Source organism: Artemia franciscana, chromosome 16 (genome assembly GCF_032884065.1).
Source record: "Artemia franciscana chromosome 16, ASM3288406v1, whole genome shotgun sequence".
In the NCBI taxonomy this organism is placed as follows: Eukaryota; Metazoa; Arthropoda; class Branchiopoda; order Anostraca; family Artemiidae; genus Artemia; species Artemia franciscana.
Genome location: NC_088878.1, coordinates 20,123,866 through 20,147,750, shown reverse-complemented (window position 1 = coordinate 20,147,750; position 23,885 = coordinate 20,123,866). Strand labels below are relative to the sequence as shown.

The 23,885-nt window shown below is 34.4% G+C and overlaps 1 protein-coding gene across 1 annotated transcript; it reads right to left on the bottom strand.

The window, feature by feature from the left end:
• Positions 1–1,270: 1,270 nt before the first annotated feature.
• Positions 1,271–21,124, bottom strand: LOC136037192 (nucleoside diphosphate-linked moiety X motif 17-like). Its single transcript, XM_065719771.1, has 4 exons — positions 20,882–21,124; positions 10,324–10,519; positions 6,427–6,650; positions 1,271–2,419 (listed from the first exon to the last, which is right to left on the bottom strand). The coding sequence occupies exons 1-4, from the start codon at positions 21,092–21,094 to the stop codon at positions 2,141–2,143; spliced, it is 912 nt and encodes a 303-aa protein (XP_065575843.1). The 5' UTR covers positions 21,095–21,124; the 3' UTR covers positions 1,271–2,140.
• Between the last annotated feature and the right edge of the window lie 2,761 nt (positions 21,125–23,885).

The window sequence follows — 23,885 nt, the reverse complement described above, 5'->3', positions numbered from 1 at the left end:
GTAACTAAAAAGTTCTGGCAAAATTAGTTTACCTTTTTTTTATTATAATAATTAGGAGAACAGAATTTTAATATATTTTTTATTAAATCCTCTGCTAACTGAAATTAGATACCCAACAATAAAAAAAAAATGTCAAAACGAAGTTCAACAATTGAACAAGGGCGACTAAATACCACTCATGTCATTATTATTCTAAAAAAATTGATCTTCGTTAATTCTGCACTGTATTTGACCTCCTATGTGTGTAACCGTCTGCACGTCAATTGAATCTTCCATGTTGACAGAACAGGTCGATTGGACGCTGAGAGGGATCTTAGTAACATGTTCAACTGAAGATGCTGTTATTTTGGACTGAAATTTTAGTAAAGCAATTTTGTTTTTCCCCTGTATAATTCATGGGCACCAATTCACGAATTGTCTATGCAAAAAATTAAATAAATGTTCATGGGCTCCCATAGGCTGAATTTTAGGGACGGGGGGCCTACATAGTCTAATAGGCACTTCCAATACGGTAAAATAGAAACCTCAAAACAAAAATATAAAATAAAGCAGTGTGATTCAGCCAGGGGGTTGGGCTGGAGTCACCCTTGCCCCCCTCCCCCCGTACGGGTGTCCATGTAAATGTTAATACAACTGCATCTAGAAAAATTATACAAAAACATTTTTTCGTGCGTAAATTCAGAGTATAGGAGATTGTATTTCCGGAAAGGGGGGATTCCAACAGGAAGGGGGGATTCCAACAGGAAGGGGGAATACTCTGGACATTACTCCAAAATACACTTCACCAAGCGAAACTCGGCTCCCTGGCACAAGCCTATACAGACACAAAAGAAGCAATATGTCAAATTGCAGAGAGTAGAAATCATTTTATTTTATCAATTTTATCATGCTCAGATCAAAGAGTAAATAGCCAGTTCCAAAAAATCTCCTTTTAGGCAGTACCTTTGAGAAGAAGGACCCAGTAACATTCGACGCCAACTCAGATTTATTTTCTTAATTTGAAGATAAACTTTAAGAAAATACGTATGGAAGTTAAAAAGAACGTAGTGCAGCTGAAATACATACAAAGGTAAAATTTGAATTGAACTATTTTTCAATGAGTTCATTGTCACGTCGTATGCTACCCCTATAAAGAAAGCTTGTTCCTTTACCAATTAGGCTACTGACATTTTTTCGAGTGTTCTCGAACAATACTCAATTGAGGAATTAGCAAAAATACTACTCAGCTTCTACTTAGCATGCTTACTAGTTAATTTAGTAATATAATGCATTCAAGTAATAAAATCAAGTATATTTATTTTTAATATTGACTAGTTCAATAATATAATTGTAATATGTCTATTAGTCACTATATTTTACTTCAATATGTTCCACTTATATACACTTAATAGTGTGATTAGCTGTTGGACCGTTAACCTAGCTTTGTAAAAGATGGTAAGCCTACTTTCTTTTTGTATCCTTTATTCCTTTACATAGAGCTAATTGATAATGAATGTACAGGCCATAGTTATTAATATTTATGGGCACGGGCCTTCCCAGTATACAGAGCTTGGTCAACACGAAGCATTCCAATTTTCACTTTCTGTTTTCCACTAAGAGTCTTTACATGATCTCCTCTTTTGACTTCTCAAATATATCACTTTCTCAAGTACTTTATCGGTTTTGACACTTTTTATTCATGCACAATTATGCGTCGACATTTTCTTCGGTTAAATTTGGTGCATAATAATTTAATTTTGGCTTGAAAGACGGCGAAAGTTTATTTGGTAAAATACTTCACCATTTCAGGCTGTGTTTATTCTTATCAGGATAAACATTCTTATTCTTATCTGTGTTTATTCTTTTGTGTTTATTTATTCTTTATTCTATTTACACTTTTTCAGTCAAAAGATATGTCACACTTTTTTTCAATCAACAAAAATTAAAACTGAAACAGTTATGAAAAAAAGAGGGATTGAACAAGAATAACAATAAAGATACTTCTACTGGTTTCACTTTTAACTTTGCTTTTGTCCGAAAAAATAGCCTTCGTCAAGCTAATAAGTAAAATCTGAAAACCATAGCTTAAATGGTTCTCATAACCAATGACCAAGATTGGAAGAAAACAAAACATAGCACAAGCAATATCCCTACTCTTATATTACAGTACACTTTTATGAATTTTCATTTGCTCTAAACATTCTTTGAGAGCATAGCGTGTTCCCCAACTGAGACGCTCAATAGCTACTTCACTGGCCCCCTCCTTAGGAGCTTTTGTCAGAATCACTTCACCAGAAATCTCGCTTTTAAGATGTTCACCAGTCGTAGTAACAGTTACTATGGGAAGATTTTCTTCTAGACTTTCTCTGGATCCTGAGACTAAGGCTCTCACATAATTTGCTGGCAAAGTGAGTGCTGCGTCCACTTCATTTGGATCCAACTGAAAATGTATTTTTTAATGTAGTATTCTAAATAATGTAAAAAAGAGAATATTAAGTTAGACTTACAGAAGAATGGGACCATTTTAATCAATTTTAAAACCAAAACTTAAATGATTTCTTCAGACACAAAACGCGTCTGTGTTTGCCATACTAGCATCTTCTTAATGATTTTTAGAGAAAAAAAAAAAATCCATTTCTCGAGTGCCCGTCGATAAGCAAGGTAGGGTGCTGATTAATTAAGGTTTTGTCTATATTTGAGAAAATAAAGAGCCGAATGTTGTTTCATTAGTTGGCTCAGTGATAATATTACCTGTGGCATCTCTTTTCGTTTGTCAATTTTTACATTTACCCCCTCCCCCGTCCTAACTATCAGTTCAAACTAGGGATAGCAATTTGTAAAATTGTGGTGCAAAACACCACTATTTTACTTATACTATCAAAAATTGATTTCAGTCAATAAAAAGAAGAGCAAGACGGTAAAATCTGTAAACCCTCTCCCAACTCATAATATTGTGCCTTAATAGCATCTAACTGTGAACTAAAATGCCACTAAATGTCTCCCAGCATCATAGAAAGAACATTTTCCATGCCGTAATAAATAGAATCCTCTCACAAAGGTGGCCGTGTCTAGACTTGGTTCATGCATATTTCCCTGTCAACAAAAGCCATAATCCAAAAAGTAACAACACGTACAATCATATAATAAACAAAATTATTAAATTTGTGGGAAGCCCAGCTAATTAGTCAAATTTTGAATATAGAGTTTTTAGAAGGACAAGCTGTAACTGCATTATTGCAAACAACAGAACATACTTCATTCTATGTATTAACATGAATTATCTCCAGGGGAAGAAAAATGAGCAAAACTACCTTCGCTCGACAGCCAAAAATCAACACCTCGTCTAAGCACTTCAAAAATTTAAGAAAATAATCTCATCTTCTTCTAAATGATCACGTACATTCAGTTCACCTACCTCTGACAAGAGAAACACGCAATCATTCAGATTCAAATTTCACTGTTTCTTCAAAATGAAATTTAGCCTTAGTTCTCTTTTGCTACTGGTTGACTTGCCTGACTTTATAGAAATAGATAAACAACTTTCAACGTATTTTAGAGCGCCACAAAGTACTTCGTGAAAGTTAGCAACAAAGCTCCCTTAACCTAATAAACTTTATTAACAGCACACGATCCGCCTATACTGGGCATCATTTCTATGATTTCACTGTAAAAGCAGCAACCACATTGATTGACGTCAGAAATTAAATAAATAGATTCTATTTAAATTAATTGCATAGCCTAATTAATTCAAAACGTGATGCTTCTACTGGAGTCTCCGATTTTGTGACAAAAATGGGAAATTTATTCTCGTAAGGCAGCTAATTTACTTTCATGCCCCCAAAAAGGGTACCTATGTCCTTCGGGGCAAGTGTTCGAGTACTGGCTTTGGTGATTATTTGGTTTGGGACGGGGTTCGACGGTGTGACTTTGTAAGCTCAACCAGAATCGACCCAGCTCCAACTAGGTACCTGGAGAAAACTGAGGAAAAACACGGGAACAAACAGACGATTTGCATCCAACCATGCAGAGCACTCCCGGCAAAGGACAGAGAATAAGGAGATTGGTACCTGTACTATGCAGACCATTGGTCTGAATGTGATTAAATAAAAAAAACAAGTTTTTTGAAATGAAAATAAGGAGCGACATTAAAACTGAAAACGAACAGAAATTACTCCGTATATGAAAGGGGCTTTTCCTCCTCGATACCCCAATCCTTACGGGCTAAAGTTTTTTATTGTTTTAAAAAGTAGAGTTGCGAGAAAGAATCAAACTTTAGCGCAAGGAGCGGGGTGTAGAGGAAGAAAAGCCCCTTTCATATACGGAGTAATTTCTGTTCGTTTTCAGTTTTAATGTCGCTCCTTACTTTCATTTCAAAAAACTTGTTTTTTTTATTTAATCACATTCAGACCAATGGTCTGCATAGTACAGGTACCAATCTCCTTATTCTCTGTCCTTTAATTTCTGATTTTCCGATTTAATTTCTGAAAGTTTTTGAATTTTCAGAAATTCAAAATGCATGTCTGATTTTGGCTCTCCGTACATAAATTATTAAAATGAAATTTGCATATTAATTCTTTTTTTTGGCTAAATGGCTTTCTCTTAGTTTTGATCAGACGATTTTGAGAAATAAGGGGTGGGGAAGGAGGACTAGATCTTTTAATTTTTAACGAATGTTTTTATTAATAAAAAATATACGTAACTTAAGAATTAACTTACGTACCAAACTTTTATATTCTTATATTTTTGATTATATATATGAGGGGGTTGGTCCCCTCGTTAATACCTCGCTCTTCACGCTAAATCTTGTTTTGTCCCAATTCTTTAAGAATGACCACTGAATCATAAAGGCCGTAGAATAAATAGTTGAAATTACTTAAACATTTTTTAGCATAAAGAGCGAAGTATTTATCTCCTCCTAAATACCTCGCTCTTTATGCTAAATAATTCTTAGAACCCCTCATATGCGTAATAATCTCTGTTCGCTTTAAGTTTTAATCCTTCTCCTTACTTTCAATTGAAAAACCTTTTTCATTTTTATATTTTCATTGTTTTTTTGTTTTTTTTAATAGTAATGCTAAAAAATCCTGCGCCCTTTTCACTGAATTTCTCTTCCCCCATGAAATATTCCTCCAAGGAAAGATCCTCCCATATAGCCCCCTCCCCTGAACTCCACACCCAAACCAAAAAAATCCCCTGATAACGTCGGTACACTTCCCAGTAACCATTACTGTATGTAAACATTGGTCAAAGTTTGTAACTTGCAGCCCCTCCCCCAGGGACTGTGGGGGGTAAGTCATCCCCAAAGACATAGTTATTATGGTTTTCGACTATGTGGAACAAAATGGCTATCTCAAAATTTTGATCCGTTGACTTTGGGAAAAACATGAGCGTGGGAGGGGGCCTAGGTGCCCTCCAATTTTTTGGTCACTTAAAAAGGGCACTAGAACTTTTCATTTCCGTTAGAATGAGCCCTCTTGAAACACTCTAGGACCACTTGGTCGATACGATGACCCCTGGAAAAAAAAAACAAAAAAACAAACAAAAAAACAAATAAACACGCACCCGTGATTTGTCTTCTGGCAAAAAATACGAAATTCCACATTTTTGTAGATTAGACCTTGAAATTTTTTCTATGGGGTTCTTTGATACGCTGAATGCGATGGTGTGATTTTCGTTAAGATCCTATGACTTTTAGGGGGTGTTACCCCCTATTTTCCGAAATAAGGCAAATTGTCTCAGGCTCGTAACTTTTGATGACAAAGACTAAATTTGATGAAACTTATATCTTTAAAATCAGCATAAAAATCCGATTCTTTTGATATATCTCTTAGTATCGAAATTCCGTTTTTTAGAGTTTCGTTTACTATTGAGCCGGGTCGCTCCTTACTACATTTCGTTACCACGAACTGTTTGAAATGTTTTAATTTTTAATTCCCTTAGCTGTACTTCTTGTCCAATCAATTCTCTTTTTTTTTTTAATCACAACAAAGCCTACACAGCATCGTTTTAGAGAATCGCAAGGTTTGACACCAAAACAAGAAATTTGCGACCTTAGTGGGTTAGACTGTCCGCCTGTTGGAAGAGGGATGGCTAGTTGCTACCAATCGATGGTAACAGCTATAAAGGTGAACCATTGGGCTGGCAGCATTTATGTTTGGGGTATATCAAGTTAGGGCGGTGCCATCAGTCAAAACATCTAAAAACCGAAGGGACATGAGCAAAACTAACGATAAGATACCCAGGGGAGTCAAGCTCAAATGCCCCAAGACGGGGTATATTAAAGGGAAGTGGTGTAGCAAGTCAACCCTTTATCCTTCTTTACAGAGTGAGAAAACATTCATTCTGTGGAGCAAGGTCTTGCAGCTATACCTTCCTTTCTGAAATTTGAACATTATCCATAAAAAACATTAGATGACAAATATTGCATAAAATAGAAGAGTCACTCACTTTGACAGAATCCAATATAAAGTTTGACTTGAGACTGCTATTTGCAATCAGATAAATGACTAGATGCTGATGTGTAGGAGGTCCAAATTCTAAAATAGGAGGGTAAAAGGATTCCCATAGACAAAGTGGTCGTATTTCACAGTTTTTATCAATTTCAAGTAAATCGATACCCGCTTCTTCTTTCAGCTCTCGCAAGCCAGCTTCTTCCAGGGTCTCGCCCCTTTCTGAAAAAAAAGGAAAAAATTGTTTATTACTTCAGAGAAAAAAAAATCTCGTCAATGTCCACAACAGTGCAAATTAATACTATCAAAAACGGCAATTCTGAAGCGCTTATGGCTTTGAAATCATCCACATCTTAGATATCCCAGAAGACATTTCTTAATTCAAAAGTATTTTCAAATCTGAATAATTCTGCACTGCGAAAATATTCATGATGCTTCCTTTTCTTATTTTTCAAGGTTAGGAATCTTAATCTGCAAATTGATTGCATCTCAGTTTTAGATTAAACATTAGGATAGCATATTGCTTTTCAACCACCTCCAGTCTGAGACAGAAGTCATTTATACTAATGCAAAGAAGCTTTTCCACACACACACAACAATCTGACATTGCTTTGGAGCATCTCAGAGGTTTAGTTTTTCAAATGATGACAGTATGAAAATTGTACAACTACGGTAATCGAATTTTCCCCATGTTAATTGACGATATTAAGGAATCCCAGTCCAAAACACCAAAAATAGAAAAGAAGCTTTACAAACAATTTTGATTTTAAAAGTTTAACAATGAGTAAACAGATTATAACATGTGCACATTATCTCTTTTTGCAAGCATTACCATTTAGAGAACGTGTCCCCGAAATGGCGTTCTTAACAAAGTTTGAAATAATGTGCAGAATGATCTCGAATATAAAGTGTAAACTGATTTAAAATCGTATAGTAAATTAGCTGTAAAAATTTGATTTCTTTTGGATTCCACTAAGTAACCTAAACACACATATATAATTCACCAACAATTAATAAACAGATCCGCAATATCATATATGTGGTTTTAGTATCAAATGATATGAAGCATACCTGTCTTTCTGCCAAAAAGTTGGTATAGGGAGGGGGGGGTTGCGTTTCTGACAAAAATTCAACCCTTTTGTGCCTCTACATTGAATCAGGAATTAGCTTGTTTTTGTACTGAATTAAATAAAAAAAACAAGTTTTTTCAACTGAAAGTAAGGAGCGACATTAAAACTTGAAACGAACAGAAATTATTTCGTATATGAAAGAGGCTGCTTCCTCATCAACACCCCGCTCTTTACGCTAAAGTTTTTTACTGTTTTAAAAAGAAGAGTTGAGAGAAAGAGTCAAAACTTTAGCCTAAAGAGCGGGGCGTTGATGAGGAAGCAGCCCCTTTCATATACAAAGTAATTTCTGTTCGTTTTAGGTTTTAATGTGGCTCCTTACTTTCAGTTGAAAAAACTTGTTTTTTTAAATTTAATTTCTGAACGTTTTTAAATCATGTATGTTTTGATTTTGGCTCTCCGCAGAGGAATAATTAAAACGAAATTTGCATATTTTTTTTTTTTGGCTAAACGGCTTTCTCATAATTTTGATCGAATGATTTTGAGAAAAAAAGAGTGGGAGAGGAAGCCTAGTTGCCCTCCAATTTTTTGGTTAATTAAAAAGGCAACTAGAACTTTTAATTTTTTACGGATCTTTTTATTAGTAAAAGATATACGTAACTTTTTACGTAAAGAATTTTTTATTCTCATGTTTTTATTACACATATGAGAGGGTTCGCCCCCTCGTCAGTACCTCTCTCTTTACACTAAATCTTAAATTTTTTCCCAATTCATTAAGAATGACCCCTGAATCACAAAAGCCGTAGAATAAATAGCTGACATTACTAAAAATACTTTAGCGTAAAGAGCGAGGTATTAGGAGGAGGTGAGCCCCTCATATGGGTAATAATTTCTGTTCGTTTTAAGTTTTAATGCTGCTCCTTACTTCCAGCTGAAAAAACTTTTCATATTTATTTTTTCATTGTTTTTTTTTTAAATAATGCTAGTAAATCCTGCGCTCCCTTCATGGAAATTTTCTTCCCCCATGACAAATTCCTCGATGGAAAGTTCCCCCAGTATATCCCCCTCTTATCAAACCCTCCCCCAACCAAAAAATCCTCCTGAAAACGATTGAACACTTCCCAATAGCCATTACTATATGTAAGCACTGGTCATAGTTTGTAACTTGTAGCCCCTCCCACGGGCCCACGGGGACTGTGGAGGAGTAAGTCGTCTCCAAAGACATAGATATAAGGTTTTTCGACTATGCTGAATAAAATGGCTATCTCAGAATTTTGATCCGTTGACTTTGGGAAAATAATTAGCGTGGGAGGGGGCCTAGGTGCCCTCCAATTTTTTGGTCACTTAAAAAGGGCACTAGAACTTTTCATTTCCGTTAGAATGAGCCCTCTCGCTACATTCTAGGACAACTAGGTCGATACGATCACCCCTGGGAAAAAAACAACAAAAAAAACAAACAAACAAATAAACACGCATCCATGATCTGCCTTCTGGCAAAAAATACGAAATTCCACATTTTTGTAAATAGGAGCTTGAAACTTGATACGCTGAATCTGATGGTGTAATTTTCGTTAAGATTCTATGACTTTTAGGGGGTGTTTCCCCCTATTTTCTAAAATAACGCAAATTTTTTCAGGCTCGTAACTTTTGATACGTAAGACTAAACTTGATGAAACTTATATATTTAAAATCAGCATTAAAATGCGATTCTTTTGATGTAGCTATTGGTATCAAATTCCATTTTTTAGAGTTTTGGTTTCTATTGAGCCTGGTCGCTCCTTTTCACAGTTCGTTACCACGAACTGTTTGATAATAGGAAAGCTTATTGTTTGAAAAAACGTACTATATGACTTTTCCAATGCATGCCCCATCAACAAAATTCTGATTAACGAATTTCTGTCCAAAAAAAAACTAATTTCATATGCTTTTATCACATCTTCAAGGATTATTGACTATCACTGAAACCATTGTGCCTCTCTTAGTTTAAAAGTTGATTTTCTTGCAGAGTATAATTCTTTAATATTACTGCTAAGAGTGAAGATAACCTCAAGTCTCGTGAGAAATATTAAAGAGTATGGTATATACATTATACGATTTCTCAATCAGAAATTCCTTGTTTAAGTTAATAGCAGCACTTTCAATTCCATGGGAAAATGCTACAATATGCTCCTTTTTTGGACATCTAATTTGCTTCTTTAAAACCCTAAGAAAATATTTTGATTATGGGGCCTGCGAATTTTTACATGTTTCAAGTAGTTCTAAATTTAATTCAACTTCAATCTTACCTGCTTAAATGGAGCTTTCCAATCAAAAGCCAAAACATGAATTGAAAGAACAAAACCTGGAGGAGCCATGTCAGAAACCATGTCCAACATTGATTATGAAAATATCCTTCAACTCAAATACAATATACTTTTGCTCAAGAACAAGCAAAACTATCCGTTTTTGGCCCCAGGCAAGAATCAAAGACACCTTTCAGAACTTGTATCATATAAATTGATCCAACATGAGGTCAATGCATTGCAAGGAACAGAATAGATGCTAAAACCTTGCTGCTTTCTCACAATAAACTGAAATCGGTGACACAGAATAAAAAATAAAAAAAGAAAGAGGAAAAAAACCAACGCTACGCTCCCACACCACAACTAGGCAAATTTAAAACGAGAATCAGATGATTTTCAAGGGAAAGGGGTCAAGGCTATGAGAAATGCATTTTAAAAACGAAATATAGAGCAAGGCTCTATCCTTGTCCTTTGCTTGCAACAAAATATTTTTTTTTGTACAAGTCACTCGAAGACAAAGATAAATAGATGGAACAGCACTATTACCTACATGGCCCCCTGGAGGTACCCATATTCCAGGAAATGTTCTCATATGCCATGCCCTTCTAGTCAAGAGGACGTGATTGTCGGCGGACGTAACAAGAACAGCCACCCCAACTCTTATTCCTTTCTCAGTTGATGTTGGTGACACTTCATGTCTCATTTCTGGAGTTAGAAACATGGCAGGACATTCCTTTGCATGCTAAAGAAGATATTTAGATAACAATAAAAAATACTAAAAGAAGAAATTCAAAATATATTACAAGCATAATGCAAAAGCTAATGGTAGGACAAAGAATTATGATAAGGAATGTGAGTCAAGAAAATTTTCCTGATTCTTAAAACGATTCCATGAGTAATCATGCTCTTCACACAAAAAAGCTTTGAACTCTCCTTTTTAACAGCAAAGATAGCAATTGAACTTTCAAAGATTGGATTCAAAGTTAATTGAACAAAAGGAGATGATCCAATTTAACTGCAAAATTTAGTATTTAGCATATTATTAGTTTAACTGGATTAGCTATTTTTTAGTTCTTTTATAAGGTGTTCTGGAACAATTTTTTAGAATTTTTTTTTTCGTTGGCTTAGTTAAGAAAGGTCTTAGGGGGAGACAACTTCAAAAACAGGCAAGTTATACAGAAAATACATAAGTTAATGTAGGAAAATTTATTTAAAGGAGCCATGAGCATAGATCTTTTTTCTTCTTTGTTTGCTCTTGATTAAAGGCAAAATACATATTTTGTTATATTGGAAAACCACTATAGAGAGAATACGCCTAAGCAATCATTATTCCACAGGAATTCTATCTTTTGTATAAAAAAAAATTCATGTTATAATACATAGCTGGGGGTAATCCTTTTTCTTTATTTACTTATTTTTGGCTTGATTTTATGAAGAAAAATTCCTAAGAGAGACAACATTCCGTTTGTGTGGTATTCCCAGCTATATTGCTGATAAAAACCAACTTAAGGTTCTCAACATGTGGTTAACTTATGAGTAAACTATTTACACAGTTTTAAGCATGGATTGGAAAGAGCAAATGAGCAATAGCTGACTGTCACATAAGAAACATGTCTAATGCCAAAGTTAATTAGGTAATGTGACTCTGCAAAGTCTTGTAACAGTCATCTAAAAACTTACTTCAACTTAGAATCAGGAATCATACTTGAATCAAGACATTGAAGTAAAATCAAATTTGAAATGGAATTGAAACTTTTTTGGCCTTGTCCTTTCACTAGCAAGAACGTTCTAATTTTCTTTCCATACATAAAATTATACAATACAATAAAACATGATTCCCCATCACTTGTATTGCTAATAATATTAATAAGACCTAGTAGGCAATTCTGGGGCATGATATCATGAAAAATGGAATAGCAGAGTACTGTCAATTACCCATTTTGCTGAGAAACAAAATACTGAACATTCTGGTAGAGGAGTCCTGTCACATAGAAGGCTATATGAAAAAGGCCCTTTCTCGTGATTTCAGGCTTCTTTTTTAATTTATGAGTTAGGAGATCAATTTTTGACTTGACTTCCAAGACTGACCTCCAAGAAAAGTTTTTTTTTTAATATGTGTGAGGAGGGGGGTGGTAGATTGACTTAAAATCTTGGTTTTGGGTGGGGAGAAGAATATTTTCCCTCTGATACTCACAAAAGAGCATATGCTACGGTTTAAAGTCTTTTTTTCATTGCTGGCACCCAAAGCTTTGGCTAGTTTAATAATAACAGACAAGCTCACATAGTCCAATGGTCACCAAATATCAAATAGTTTGTGGTAATAAACTGTAAGCAAAGAGCAACTCATTCTAATAGTAACTAAAACTCTAGAAACTAGCTTTGATAGCAATATACCTAAAAAAAATTGGCTTTTTATGGAGACTGTTAATATGTAAAAGTCATTTTGTTCAGTTACCCACAGAAGTTAAAAGTATGAGAAAATTTGCAAAATTTCAAAAAAAAATCAAACATAAAATAGCCCCTATCTACAAAGATACAGAATTTAGTGTTTTTTGTAACTATGAATAATACAATCCTATGACTCTACATTAGACCTGCTGGAGCAGGGTTTTCCTGTTGATGTATACCTTGTGGACTGAGCTAAGGCATTTGATAAAATGTCACATTGTTATCTGATGATAAAGCTGCTTGCATGTCAGATAGAAAATGATGTTGGCCAGTGGATCCATAGTTTTCTATTTGATAGAACTCAGACTGTTGCTGTATATGATGAAAGAGACTCCCTTGTCTACTCTATACCACTTCATGTCAAGAGGGGTGCCCCAAAAGAAACCAAACTAGGCCCAATACTTTTAACTTCTGCATAAAATTATCGTAATAGTTGCATACAATTATGTGACACCAATGATTACACTTATTGAAGAAGAATGATCGCAGGTATATGTTTATTTGTATTTTCTTTTGTATTTCTAGGAAGATTATACCAGACCAATGGTTCTAAACTATCAAGAGAGGGTTTTATGAAGTACAGCTGTGCATAATTATACATCAGCTATTATGGGGGAGTGCAAGTGGATCTTTGTGCAGGTAGGAGAAGGGATGCCTGAAGCCTCAAAAAGTATGCTTTCAGTTTTCTAACTTTCACTAAAATTTTATGAAAATGTAGAAGAAGGGAAGGAAAGAATTTAATGTCTAATCTCCCTTCATTCTGACCAATATTTTTGGACTAAGCCTGTAACATAGGCTCTATGGGATGATTAAATAAAAAAAAACTAATTTTTTTAGCTGAAAGTAAGGAGCGACATTAAAACTTAAAACGAACAGAAATTACTCCGTATATAAAATGGTTTGTCCCCTCCGCAATGCCTCGCTCTTTAAGCTAAAGCTTTAAATTGTTTTAAGAAGCAGAATTATGGCAAAGAGTCAAGTTTTTAATTGTTTTAAAAAGTAGAATTGTGACAAAGAATCAAACTTCAGCGTAAAGAGCGAGGGATTGCAGAGGGGACAAACCATTTTATATACGGAGTAATTTCTGTTCGTTTTAAGTTTTAATGTCGCTCCTTACTTTCAGCTAAAAAAATTAGTTTTTTTTTTATTTAATTTCTGAACGTTTTTGAATTAATGCATATTTGGTTTTGGCTCTCCGCACATAAATTATTAAAATGAAATTTGTATATTAATTCTTTTTTTGGCTAAATGGCTTTCTCTTAATTTTGATCAGACGATTTTGAGAAATAAGGGGTGGAGAAGGAGGCCTAGTTGCCCTCCAATTTTTCGGTTGCTTAAAAAGGCAACTAGAACTTTTAATTTTTAACGAACGTTTTTATTAGTAAAAATTATACGTAACTTATAAATTAGCAACTTACGTAACAAACTTTCATAATCTTATAATTTTATTATGTATACAAGGGGGTTTGTATCCTCGTTAATACCTCGCTCTTTACACTAAATCTTAAGTTTTGTCCTAATTCTTTAAGAATGACCCCTGAATCAGAAAGGCCGTAGAATAAATAGTTGAAATTACTAAAAATACTTTAGCATAAAGAGTGAGGTATTTATCTCCTCCTAAATACCTCGCTCTTTATGCTAAAGTATTTTTAGAACCCCTCATATGCATTATAATCTCTGTTCGTTTTAAGTTTCAATGGTACTCCTTCCTTTCATTTGAAAAACCGTTTTCATGTTTATTTTTCATTGTCTTCTAATTGTAATGCTAGAAAATCATGCGCCCTTTTCCTTGAATTTTTCTTCCCCCATGACAGATTCCTACAAGGAAAGATCCTCCAACATAGCCCCCTCCCCTCAGCCCCACCCCCCAAACAAAATAAAATCCCCCTGAAAACGTCTGTACACTTCCCAATAACCATTACTATATATAAACACTGGTCAAGGTTTGTAACTTGCAGCCCCTCCCCCAGGGATTGTGGGGGAGTAAATCATCCCCAAATACATAGTTATTATGGTTTTCGACTATGCTAAACAAAATGTCTATCTCAAAATTTTGATCCGTTGACATTGGGAAAAAAAATGAGCGTGGGAGGGGGCCTAGATGCCCTCCAATTTTTTGGTCACTTAAAAAGGGCACTAGAACTTTTCATTTCCGTTAGAATGAGCCCTCTTGCGACATTCCAGGACCACTTGGTCGATACGATGACCCCTGGGAAAAAAACCCAGAAAAAAAACAAAAAAAAAAAAAACAAATAAACACATACCCGTGATTTGTCTTCTGGCAAAAAATACAAAATTCCACATTTTTGTAGATAGGACCTTGAAACTTCTATAGTAGGGTTCTCTGATACGCTGAATCTGATGGTGCGATTTTCGTTAAGATTATATGACTTTTAGAGGGTGTTTCCCCCTATTTTCTTAAATAAGGCAAATTTTCTCAGGCTCGTAACTTTTGATGGGTATGACTAAACTTGATGAAACTTATATATTTAAAATCAGCATTAAAATGCGATTCTTTTGGTGTAGCTATTGATATCAAAATTCAATTTTTTAGAGTTTTGGTTACTATTGAGCTGGGTCGCTCCTTACTACAGTTCGTTACCACGAACTGTTTGATAACTCCCCTTTCATCACAAAAATATTTTAAGTGTGAAATAAAATATTACATCCATATGCTTAAAAACACTATCAGGGGGGATACTAATGAGACATTATGAGTGCCAACAATACAAACAAACAAGTGCCAACAAACAATTTTCAAAAGGGATGTGTGTAAGCAGGAGCTTCATTTTTGACAAAACTTAATACAAATAAGAATCATTTTCTTATTTATACACATCTGATTTATTTGTGTTGTGTGGGATGTTGATCATGTGCCAGTGTCTATTGGAAATATTTTGACAAAAATACTTGTTGAATTACTTCAGTTTTTTAGAACATATTTAGAAAAATATTTGAATAGATCCCCTTGAAAAACACAAAAATATTGACTTTAAAATTCATTTTTGATATTTCAAATATGAATAGTAGCCTATAGTTGCATTAAAGAGAAGTTTGAAACCAACTGTTTGTAGCAAAAAATAGTTAATAAAGAGCAAGATTTCTCCACAACTCATAAAGCTAGGTTATTCTCCCAATATTTGGCAAGCTGAGGAGCAAGTTCTTCTCTAGGACTATCAGAGGGGGGTGCATTATCAGAAAAGTGACCATGATAATTAGAAAGAGCATAGAAATAAGGTGAACATACCACTCAATGCCTTTTTTATGCTCTTTCTGAAAATAATAATTGCTTTACTCAGAAACTCTATGTTAAGCCCATTACAAACCCTCAAAGATGATACCTTTTTCTCTTATTTTGGCTCTATAAAAGGGTTAAAAACAAAATTCTTACTTCATTTTTTTCAAAATAATTGTAGTAAATACATTTCAACTCCAGTTCCACTATACTTTACCCCCATCCCCCTCATGGGAAAATATATAGCCTGAATCATATATTTCCTATGTGTCTTCTGGTTCTCAATTTTGTCACCATCAACTCAATTTATAGGAAATTCTTCTGTAAAATTCTAGACAACCTACTATTTGCTGTATTGAAAAGTAGTTAGCTTACTGAAAATGAAAATTTTAGCAATGGATGAATAGACTAAGGTATATCCCAGGAAGGTATTTTGAAATAATTACCTCTACTACTTCTCCTCTAGAGTGCAGTGACCTTTGATGATATTTAAAGTCTTTGTTTTATAGAAGTTAAACCTTGCAAAATACATCTTCTGCTTAAATAAAATACAAGAAAATTATTTTCAATTTAACAGCTTTGCTCAATCCCAATTTATGAGATTTCAATGAAGTTTCAAATACATTTGCTAAATTAAGAAAAAAAACAATTGATATGGCTTAAAACATTACCTGGATAACATTAATTACATTTTCAGAACTAAAACCAGAGAAAAAGAAACTGAAAATTAAGATATAATGTTGTTTTGTTTCAATTCCAATAGGTACCTGTCAAGTAGGCAAATTTCTATGACACAGAAATCAGAAGAGGGTTAACATAGTAGCTTGGCAATACCATCCATCAGCATGTTTTTGGTCCTGGATTCATTACTGAAAGTTTCCATTTTCCTAACATAACCACTTTCTAAGATAGCAAAAAGCAACTTGTCTAGAAAAATTCTAGACAAGCTATGGTAATGTGGAGTAGACTACATTTCTGACTTACAAATAAAGTAAACATACTGCTCAATGCTATGTTTTATGTTCTTTCTGAATTTAATAAATGCTTTCTTTGCAAATTCAATTTTAAGCTCTCTTTGGACTCTTGAAAATGATAATTTCTTTCTTTAGTGTTTGGGGATAAAAAAAGGCTAAAAATTGGTTTTAAACTTGCTATTAGATAATAAATCCATGCTGCTAAAGTTACAAAATCTGCAAGCATTGATTTGTCACAATAAAGTTGGATAAAAAAAACCAAAGTAAATTTATCATTTTTCCATCTGCCATGTTTCTTCTGTTGGCTATGATATTTTTTGACATTTCATTAAGAAGGAAGTTTTTAAGCAGCCTAACAGAATAAGAAGAAAATATGGTGGAATTGTTTTTTTTATCCACTTCATTTCTACAAATCAATGCTAATGAATTACATAACTTTTGCAAAATAGATTTATAATCAAATTGTAAGTTTGAAACCAATGTTTTAACCCTTTTATATACTAAAAAACTATAGAAAAAATTATCAGCTATAAGGGTCCAAAAAGGAAACAAAATTGAATTTGCAACAAAAGCAATTATTATATTTGGAATGGTGCAAGTTGAATGTGTTGGTTGAAGATGCAGAAACTGTTTCCTCAGACAGTTGATTCTACAGATTGATGACTCTTTGGCTGAAGAAATGACTTCTATGTCTACTTGTGGAATGCTGCATAGGGAGCTTCATTGAATGTCCTCTAGTACCAGAATGCATGGGCTGTGCAAAGAGACTGGGAAGGGTATTTTTAGAAAGGGTTTTTTTTTGGTTAAAATCATATCACCCCTTTTTTTGGCATGTCAGTGTTGGCAGCTTCAAAAAATGTAGTCTTTCTTTGTATAGAAATTTATTCATACTCCTAACCATCTTAGTGGCACAACACTGGACATCCTCAAGCAACTTCTTATCTTTTTTGGAAAAAGGGACTGCCAATGATATTCCAACCTCCAGATGTGGTTGTACAAGCACCTTATATAACTTCATAAAAACTCTTGGGTGTTGGCTGGAGATGGTTCCTCTTATGATATTGAGAGATTTATTTGCAGAAGATGAAACAGACTTAGCATGGCTGCTAAACTTTAACTGGTGATCAACAATAACCCCAAGATCTCTTTCATCAGAAGCAGCAGAAAGGAAGTTGTCTATAATAAAGCATCAAATGATGTTTTCACATTCATCCTAGCTAGATTACACTGCCCACTGCAAATTTACCATTAACTTTATCCCCATCTCTTAATGTGCAAATATATAACCCTTAATTGTTGACAGCAAAGTTTCAAATTGTAAAATTCAGCACTATTTTTGTCAACAACATTCAAAAAAACACATAGTTACATTGAAATGGTAAGAAAACGGTTTCTATTTGAGTTGGCTAATAAATAAGGTTTGAATTGTTATAAATAAGTATTTTTTGAGTATATTACTTTCAAAAAACTTATTTATAAAGTAGTGATATATTTTTAACCACTTTTCATTACCTTTACTAATGCTGATAACTTCTGTATGAGGTTACAAAAATGATATATCTTTGCAATCCCTTTAAGGACTCAAGATGTAATTAGTCCAAGAAGTGATTACTGAATTATAAAAGAACAAAACAGTCATCAAATACTTTTTTCATTTTCATCCTAGCTAAATTATATAGCCAACCACAAATTTACCTAAAATCTTTGTTTGACAAAAATGAACCTTACAAAACAGATCTTCTCCTTAAATAAAGTACAAGAAAAGAATTTTCAGCTACACAACTTTGCTCAGGCCCAATTTAAGAAGTTTCAAAGATCTGCAAACACATTTCCTGTATTTAGAAAAGAAACCCTTTGATTTTGATTAAATTTTTTCTCAAATAACAGGAATTGCATTTTCAGAACAAAAACCAGATAAAAAGACTTTCAGGGATGGATTATAGACAAAAGTATATCCCAGGAAGGCATTTTGAAGTACCTACCTCTATCCCATTCTCCCTTAGAGGACAGTGACCTCTCACTCAATCAGACTAGCCTATCTATCTTGGCTTTTCTATAATTAGACATGGCTTGATACCCACAACTACTTGTACAACTACTACGTTTCCTTCAAATAGTTTCAGAAGCTGAAACTCTGGTAAAATGCTAGTTTATTGACTTTTGGCTATCTCAGAAAAGGGTTAGATTAGGAAAATGAAACTTTCAGGGATGGGTCTACAGGCTAATGTATATCCTGGGAAGGTATTTTGAAGTACTCACCTCTACTCTTTCTCCTTCTAGAAGGCCCTGAAATTCGCCTTCATGACAGACTTATTGAAATTTTGACAAAACAATATTTTACCTTAATTTTCAGTTACCAGTTGGGCAATGTTGGCATTACCAGAACAATTTTTTTGGGTCATGAAACTATTGTTAATAGATGCATTTTTACTTTTGAACATCTTTTCTCTCTTGCAAAACTACCACAAACTCACTGTTATGGAGTTATTCTGAAATCAATAACATTTAAGACTGAAAATTGCTCTGTGGCTTTTAGAGACAATTTTTGTTAGGTTAGGTTTGTGGTAGTATTGCAAGAGAGAAAAGATGTTTAAAAAGTCAAAATGTATCTATTAACAATAGCTTCATGACCCAAAAAAATGTTCCAGTAATACCAATATTGACCACCAGTTACTTTTTCTCTGCCTTTAGCTCTGAAAATGCAATTCCTGTTATCTGAGTAGAATTCTGAGCCATATCAATGTTGTTGTTTTTTTTTAATTTAGGAAATGTATTCGCATATCTTTAAAACCTTATATATTGGGATTGAGCAAAATTGTGAAGCTGAAAACAACTTTTTTGTACTTCATTACATTCATTTCACTGCTACCTCATTCACAGGCTATGCACCCTGTCTCTTAGTCCAAAAGTGATCAGTTGGATTGAGGATTTTCTGAGGGACAGAACATAGTAAGTGAAAGTGACCACTGGACCAAACAGCCACGCACTCTCTGATGAAGTCAAAGTCACCAGCAGGGTCCCCTAGGGCAGTGTCCTGGGCCCTACCCTGTTCAATATATATGTAAATGAGCTAGCCCTTATCACAGTAACAAAACCACTCTCTATGCAGTTGATTCAAAACTCATAGGTCTAGCCAATACCCCTTCTGCCAGCCAATCCCTCCAAACTGATCTCAATCACATGTGCTCCTGGGTCAAAAGATGGTTGCTGGAATTCAATGCTGAAAAATGCAAAGTCATACACTTTGGACACAATAGCCTCCTGCAACAATACCTAATGACCCAAAACCCTGGGAGTCACCACATACTGGAGCATGTTCAGGAGGAGAGAGACCTTGGAGTTATTGTAGACTCCCAGTTGAAACTCAGCTCCCACTCACAGAAGATCTTAGCCAATGTTAGCAGAGCCCTAGGTATCATTAAACACAGAATTACAAACAGAATTAGACATGTAATCACCAAGCTCTACAAAGGACTGGTAAGACCATGTTTGGAGGTGGGGACCATCCTGGCCATCCCTCAATTCAAAAAGGACAAGGTAGTGCTTGAGCAAATCCAATGAAGGGCCACTAAGCTGATTGCTGGTATGGAAAACAAGCCCTACAGTGAATGGCTGGGGGAACTCAACCTCTCCTTTTTAGTCTACAGGCAGAAACATGGGGATATGACCCAGGCACATAAACTCCTCTCTACCAATCAAGAAAATGAGATTGACCCCTCCCATATAACACAAGGACACCCAAAACAAATCCGCAAACTTCATGCAAGGACTGGAGTAAGGTGCAGCTTCTTCTTGAACTGGATTGTGAACCTCTGGAACAACCTCAAGGAGAACACTGAATCTGCAGAATCAGCAGATGTATTCAAACACTGTCTGGATGCTGAGTGGAGTGACAAACCATGGAGATTTGACTGGGATGCACCAGAATCTAATCAACCATGTATGCAACTGTCATCATAAGGAATGATTCAACAGGATCAAAGTCCTTATTTCACTCTAAGCTGTGATTTAAGGTAATTAAAGCAGAAGATCTATTTTGCAAGGTTTCACTTTTATAACACACATATTTTTAAAGGTCATCAAAGGTCAGGACCCTCTAGAGGGAGAAGGAGTGGAGGTAGGTACTTTGAAATACTTCCTAGGATTTAGGCTACTTTAGCCTTTAAATCCAACCCTGAAAGTTTCAATTTCCTAACCTAACCCCTTTCCAAGATAGCCAAAAATCAATAAACTAGCCTAGAATTTTACCAAATATTGTTTTGTCAGTAGGCTAATACAACTGGCCCAAAAATTTACCCTTTGTTTTTTTTAGCATATTTTTTTCAGAAGGGACCAATCACTAGGCTTCTTATCAAGAGTTAATGTACTATGAAATACTTTACTCAATTTAAGATTCAACATACAATCTTCTCTTTAAAACAGACAAATAAAAAGTAAAGCAACTAACTTTTAACTTTAGTAGCCCATGTGTTTTTTCTTTTTTGGCATCCTTTGATAAAATGAGCTCGGACTTAACAGGATTGTACAGTAGGCCCACGTTTACAAATGCTTCAGTATCATCCTCTTTTAAAACTGAGACGATACATTCACCAAATTTGGTTTTAATGCTTTTATCTGAAATTCTAAGAGAAAGGTTAATGTTATGACGTATTGCATGCATTTTGTATATTTGAACCTGTCAAAAGAATATTTAACGCTGCCAGTGACCAGAATAGAGCTGCGTTTCAAATAGAAATAAAAAAGATAGAATCACATGAAATACTGAGAGTGTTTTCAGACTTCAATCGTTTGGCCTGAGAGTTCACCATTCGTTTAACTCAATCCCTGTTCAATTCAACCTTCATTTAACCACATCCCATTAACTGAACCCCCATTTGACTCAATTCTACCCAACCCCACATGAAAGGTAAATTTCTGTTTGCTGATCATGACGAAGACACGCCAGTAAAATAAATTATCTTCGTTAGATTCCTTGCTTTATTTTTTTCTAGATATTGTGGTTGCTTTTCTGACATTGCACCCCCTACTCCATTAAGGCCCCAGATATAGCCCTAGAGTACATAGAAAAACTAAGAGAACACTCTAAAACAATGAAATCCTCAAATTATAATGTTTCCTTTCATTGTTACCCCCATTTTTAATTTTTTTCGAATAATATACTTGTCTGAAAATTGCACTGAAAACTCTCAGCCAAATGGTTTTCATAAAGTCAAGAATATAAGACAGCCACCTAGCAAAGAAGATGACGCATCACGACACGCTATAGCTGAAGCCATAAGAGGAAGGGGGTGTTTTATTGTCATAAAAGTTGACATGATAAATGACCGTGTTGTCATGCCTTGGAAAGACCATGAAACAAAGAATATAACGGTACTATTTGTATTTTATTAGCATGTTTCCTTCAGATATATTCAGCCAGGGCATATTTACTTAATTTGGTTGAGTTGAATTGGAATTAACCTTCACAAGGTTAAATTAAATAGTGGTTGAGTTAAATCAGAGTGGAATTAAAATTGGGTCGACCTAACTAAATTGGGTTGAAAGGGATTTGAGTTGAAAGAGAGTCTAATTAAATAAATTGAATTGAACGGGGTTTGTTTCACTCGAACACCAGTCAACCTACAGTTAGCTTCAAGTGTTTTACCTACTGTATTAACTGTCGTTTTGAAAGTTTTTCCCTTGAATTCTAGTGGAATTTTCGTAACTCCTCAGCTTAAAAAGAGGAAAAAGGATTCTATTTTAATCTCCTTACAATTTTTGGAATTCATATAAAAATCATATTTGTAATAATGCTTAAAAAACCCTGCAGTTAGTGGTCAGATAGTACATTGAGCAGCTGATTAGTTGTATATAAAACTTTTCAACAGCTTTCACTCATGATGCTTCTTGTTGCATACAGTTTAAATATTTTATCATTGTTCCCAATAAAAGGCGTGAACACATCAAAATAAGACCAATCCATGAAAGGAATTTTTGCCAAAAAATACGTAAAACTAGCAGGAAACATAAAGAAAAAAATTCAGCTGAAGAATTTTGTTTGCGCTTTCATTTGTTGATTTGCCTTACACTTCTTCCATAGGCCCCCAAACGAAAATAAAAGGTCTAAAAATTAAAAACTTTGAAGTTTTAATATTTGGATGAAGCCTTTGATACGTACATTTGGTGAGTTAAAACACTAAAGTGTTTTTGTCCAAACCACGATCTATTTTCCTACTTATTAAAGAAAATAAGCTTCTGTAATTTTCTATAAATGATGCTTCGGATTCACTAGAATTTATTCTAAGTCCCTAGTTGCCAAAACATTTTATAGTCCAAGGACATGAAGCAAATGGTCTACAAAACCTAAAAGCTTTTTACGCCATAATTGTTCACAGATAAAAGATCCAAATATTGCCCAGATTAAAAACTTGCTCTCTTTTGTGGACCAGTAAAGCTTTTTAAAGTTTTTTTCTTTTGAGGGACTTGTTCAAAAATTCTTATAAGAAAAAGTACAAATACTCAATGCTACGGACGAAAAAGAAATTAAAGATTGAATTTTATCAAAATTTCGTCAGACAACGCATTGTTATAGAACCAAAACCAGTATTTGTAGTAGAATTCACTAGTAATTTGGTACAAATATTGTAAGAGATGGGTCAAAATTTCGTAGATCAGCATAAAAGCTCTTCACAATATAAAATACTGAAACAATCAAAGTTAATTATTTTTGGAGCCGCTGTAAGCAAAGATTTGAACTACTAAAGGGAAAAAAATACCTCCATCTTTAGAATAATCTAATTTTACTCTCCACGCCATTTATTCTACTGAACATTTTTATATACCCAACAAAAGTCGTCCCAGGAATATAGCGTCTAGAGATACTGAAGACCTTATGAACCTAACTTTATTTGTCGTTTTTTAGATTGAGTCAAAACTGAATCAGCAGTTTGTTGGATAAAGAAAAATTATAGACAATGAGTAAGATTAAAGGAAAAAAATGGAATTCCCGTTCAGCATTTTGAAGTGAAACATTTTTAATTCTTCCCGCTTTTATTTTCAATAAGAAAAAATGGGATCTTATCTTTGTTCTTTTGAATATTTGGTAAATATTGTTTTATAAAAACAGTTGAACTTAATATAAATTCTTTATTTAGTCAATATTTTTAAAAAGAATCATAAAATGCCGTGAAATTAACAGGGAATACATCTAAAATTACAGCTGCCGTTGGGACTTCGCGAGGTTATATTACCAGTTTTTGGCTCACTCTTTGAGCTCAGCCAGAGTCAACCTAGCCCAGAATGGGTAAATAGAGAAGTTTGGGAAAACACGGAAGGTGTTGGATAATATACCCCCAACCACATATTGCACTCCCAGGAGAACATAGAAAATGAGGAGATCGACACTTGCGCTACACAAACCATTGTTCAGCATGCGAAAAAGTAAGTTATATATTGAAAATAAATTGAGTCAA

Excerpts from the sequence above, each read along its gene's own strand:
- LOC136037192 (XM_065719771.1), bottom strand. The coding sequence starts at position 21,094 with ATGCATGCAATACGTCATAACATTAACCTTTCTCTTAGAATTTCAGAT. Across the intron at positions 10,520-20,881 it reads ATGGGCTACTAAAGTTAAAA|CATGCAAAGGAATGTCCTGC; the intron begins GTTAGTTGCTTT and ends TATCTTCTTTAG. Across the intron at positions 6,651-10,323 it reads ACCTCCAGGGGGCCATGTAG|AAAGGGGCGAGACCCTGGAA; the intron begins GTAATAGTGCTG and ends CTTTTTTTTCAG.